The following is a 3,589-nucleotide window of genomic DNA, read 5'->3' as shown; positions in this document are numbered from 1 at the left end:
GCATATTCATGTGCATATATGCTACGGTTATTTATACTTTTGTGATAAATAAAATATTGTATCAATATAACTATTACGAGCGTTTCTTTTTTAATACAAAATTTAATTTTTTACTTATATATATATATATATACATTTTACTTATATATATTTTACTTATATATATATATATATATATCCAGAGCCGGGATTTAGTTGCACATTTCATGCCGATTCTCGATTTGAAACACGATGTCCGCAAAAATCGTACTTTTGATCGTACTTTTTCGACTCGGAGTCGGGTCGAGTCAGCAAATCGAATATGCTATAAATCCTGGCTCTGATATATACACACACACACACACACACACACACACATATATATATATATATATATATATATATATATATATATATATGTATATTACACATGTACATATACATATATACATATATATATATTTTTTTTTATTTATATAGCTAAGAAGTATGTATAAATAGCGGCGCACATTTACCGACGCGGTTCGGTCATATTGGCCAATTAGTTCGGCTCTTGTGGGTGACATACAGCGAGGGCGCCACAAACGCTGGCTCCTCTAAAACCATGGGAGATTGTAGCCCCTGTGTCAGGCTTGCCAGCGTCCGCCGTCGCGGCGACAGAGTCAACATCCGGCGAGGCAGAGATGCGCACGTTTCGGCGCTCGCCGACGGGAGAAGGACGCCGCGATCGCGATTTCGGCACATGAAAGTGAGATGAATGGTCGCGGTACTCGCGATACGAGAACGTGGGCCTGAGAAGCGCTGGGCTTCCGGGACAGGACAATCCGCGAGGGCGATTCGAAATCCGTTGCCTCCGCCACCGCGAACCTTTCACGGCGTTGTCGCGTATACGCGACCGTCATCACCGCCGTCGCCGTCGTCGTCGTCGTCGTCCGCGTCGTCGATCCCGTTGACCGTCGGACGGCCGCGCGGCAGAGCCGCGCCGATGCGCCGCGCGCTGCGCGTTCCTCGCGACTCTCCTCGCGAGTGCTGCGTGCCGCTGTTGCATCGAGAGCGGCGCGATCTCGTCGTAGGGCGCGTTACTCGCGCGGGCTCCCCCGCGTACTCCCGCCCGACTCGAGGACAATAACGGAGCCGGACTAGCCGGAGCCGCTGCCGCCGCCTCCGGTCTCCGCCACCGCTGCTGCTGCCGCTGCCGCGTGCATCCCGCCCCCGATCCGCGCGGCTCCATTATCCCGGCGACACCGTCGCCGCGCCGAGGCGCCGCCGAGGGAACCGTCTCGCGGGTCTCGCATCTCTCAAGCGGCGGACCGGTCCTTCCCCGCCCTTCTCCCGCTGCCTCTCCCTCCCCTGCCGTCGGCGACCCGGCGAAGCTAGGCTTGCCGCGAGACGACAGCAAACACGGCGTGGACGCACCGGACGGACACGAGGTACATCGCACATCGGCGCGGCACCGCTCTTTTTTTCTCAGGCCTCCTCGGGCCCGCGACACTCGCGAGCGAATCGCGAGGGGAGGGGACAAAAAAGAACGAAGGAGAGGGTTAGGAAACGGCCAGAAGTGGGCACTGTGCGTGTGCGTGTGTCCTAAAAGGGACCCTGCTAGAAGACGGAGAGGGAAAGACGGCATGTAGACGACACGCCGGGGAATGTACGTCGTTCCCGAGACACCCGGCGCTCGCTGTCGAGCCGGAACCGGAGCCGGAGTCCTCGCGCCTCTTGCCTGCCTGCGCGCGCGAGAGAGAGAGAAAGAGAGAAGGAGAGAGAGAGAAAAACGCGTGCTCGTCCGTGTTCCGTGAAGGGAAATCAATTTTGGGCGCGTTGAACCCCCCCCCCCCCTCGGGTCGCCCGACCGGAGGAGACAACAACGCGATGACGTTAGACGAGTCTCCGTCCCTTTCTTTTTCGGCCCATCCGAATCGTCACGTACGTCTCTCTCTCTCTTTCTCTCGGCCCGCACATTGTTCGCACGTCGTAGCTCCGACGTTTCTCTTCCGGCCTCCTCGGGCTAGACCGACGCCGTTTTAAAAGTACACCGACGCGCTAGATTGTCCGCCGGAGAGCGACGGGACACTTATCCGGCGACGATCAAGTACGCGCGATGTTTATGTTTCTGCCCGCGCAGGCGGGGAGGGCTGGGTTGACGGTGAGGGGCGGAAAATCGTGTGTTTTATGTCGACCGAGAGTCTTTGTTGCACGACACGTCGCCACCCTGCCGAAAGCGTAACCGGGAGAGAAAGAGAGACAGACACGGACCGTTCCCGGAAGCGTTTGATTCACGGTGCATTTATCAATTTGTATATTCGCGTTTTCAGCCGCCACGAAGAATCGCCGACTTCGAATTGTTAACTGTAATTTCGGTTTATTCCGGCGAGAGCCGTTTGTGCTCCGCTCTATTTGTTTTGCACGTGTGACGTTAGTTTTCACGAAGAGAACGAGAGACTCGTTCTACCAGTGTCCCTTCTTTTTCTCCTGCGATGGATCTGCGTTTTATGCATCGAAGACAGGAACATTCGTAGTTTCGTAGAGTCAATAATCGGTGTCTTTCTGTAAAAACATCTCGCCAAATACCGACCACGGTTAAACGGAGACGTAAACACGATGTGTACCCCATGTACTTTCATTCCTACGCTCTGAAATTATTTGTGCTTTTATAATACTTGTCCTTCTGTTATTTCCTGCCGTTAAATTAATAATTTGCAGAAGTTTATGCGTAATTAACAATACATGTGTGCTTTGTCGCAGAGTCATGTCGTCAGGAGCAGGCTCTAGCGGAACTGGACGAGGACGTGGTTCCTCCTTGGCAGACAATAAACCAGACAGTAAAGAAGCTAAGCCAAATCCAAAGATGTCGAAAGCTTTAGGAACGTCCGCTAAGAGGTAATGCAATAAGACTTGTTTCGCAATATGGTAATTACATGTATTTACATGTAGTTGAGTTAACAACGCAGATTAAAGTAATTTGTGGTCGCTAAATACTTTCAATATTTTTATCCAGGATACAAAAGGAATTGGCAGAAATTACGTTAGACCCACCTCCTAATTGCAGGTATGATATCAATTGCTGTTGGTTGTATTTCTTTTTGGAACAATATTTCGAAATTACAGCTACGCGATAATATGAATTATGAAACGGTTTATATACTTCATGAGAATGATAATGTAGATAATAGAATTAATTGTTGGTTAATTCATTTTACAGTGCAGGACCGAAAGGTGATAACTTGTATGAATGGGTTTCTACCATATTGGGTCCTCCAGGTTCGGTTTACGAGGGTGGTGTGTTCTTTCTTGATATACATTTCTCGCCAGAATATCCCTTTAAACCTCCTAAGGTAGGTTGATTTGATGGTTTCATTGATTTTATATCACGTGCAACAATACTCGCTCACACAGAATTATAACAACGTCAAAGTGAAGAAAATAGATAAAAAGTATTATTTGAAATATTGATATATCTTTCCATGTGAGACACTCTTGAAATATCTGTATGTTTTAAAATTTAAATAAATGACTGTTAGATTAATATTCATTACACAATAAATAATTCAAATAAGTGGATCAATAACTGAAGACTTTCGATAATGAAATTACCAAGTAAAGTAAAAGATGG

General features: G+C 48.6%; 1 protein-coding gene across 6 annotated transcripts; it reads left to right on the top strand.

Moving 5' to 3' along the window:
- Window positions 1-630: 630 nt before the first annotated feature.
- LOC112453516 (ubiquitin-conjugating enzyme E2-24 kDa-like) lies at window positions 631-3,345 on the top strand. Of its 6 annotated transcripts, none has more exons than XM_025014309.1 (4): window positions 631-727; window positions 2,722-2,856; window positions 2,975-3,025; window positions 3,179-3,345. In XM_025014309.1, exons 2-4 carry the CDS (start codon window positions 2,726-2,728, stop codon window positions 3,318-3,320), a joined length of 324 nt encoding a protein of 107 aa, XP_024870077.1. In that variant the 5' UTR covers window positions 631-727; window positions 2,722-2,725; the 3' UTR covers window positions 3,321-3,345. The 6 variants fall into 6 exon arrangements, with proteins under 6 accessions (XP_024870077.1, XP_024870070.1, XP_024870072.1 ...); XM_025014302.1 differs by lacking the exon at window positions 631-727 and adding an exon at window positions 1,000-1,409 and having other exon boundaries at window positions 3,179-3,344; XM_025014304.1 differs by lacking the exon at window positions 631-727 and adding an exon at window positions 1,440-1,627.
- The last annotated feature ends 244 nt before the right edge of the window (window positions 3,346-3,589 follow it).

This window comes from Temnothorax curvispinosus, unplaced genomic scaffold, assembly GCF_003070985.1.
Source record: "Temnothorax curvispinosus isolate PA1 unplaced genomic scaffold, ASM307098v1 QBEX01004447.1, whole genome shotgun sequence".
NCBI classification, from domain to species: Eukaryota; Metazoa; Arthropoda; class Insecta; order Hymenoptera; family Formicidae; genus Temnothorax; species Temnothorax curvispinosus.
This window is presented reverse-complemented; position numbering and strand designations above follow the sequence as displayed.

Excerpts from the sequence above, each read along its gene's own strand:
- LOC112453516 (XM_025014309.1), top strand. The coding sequence starts at position 2,726 with ATGTCGTCAGGAGCAGGCTCTAGCGGAACTGGACGAGGACGTGGTTCC. Across the intron at positions 2,857-2,974 it reads TTAGGAACGTCCGCTAAGAG|GATACAAAAGGAATTGGCAG; the intron begins GTAATGCAATAA and ends ATTTTTATCCAG. Across the intron at positions 3,026-3,178 it reads GACCCACCTCCTAATTGCAG|TGCAGGACCGAAAGGTGATA; the intron begins GTATGATATCAA and ends TTCATTTTACAG.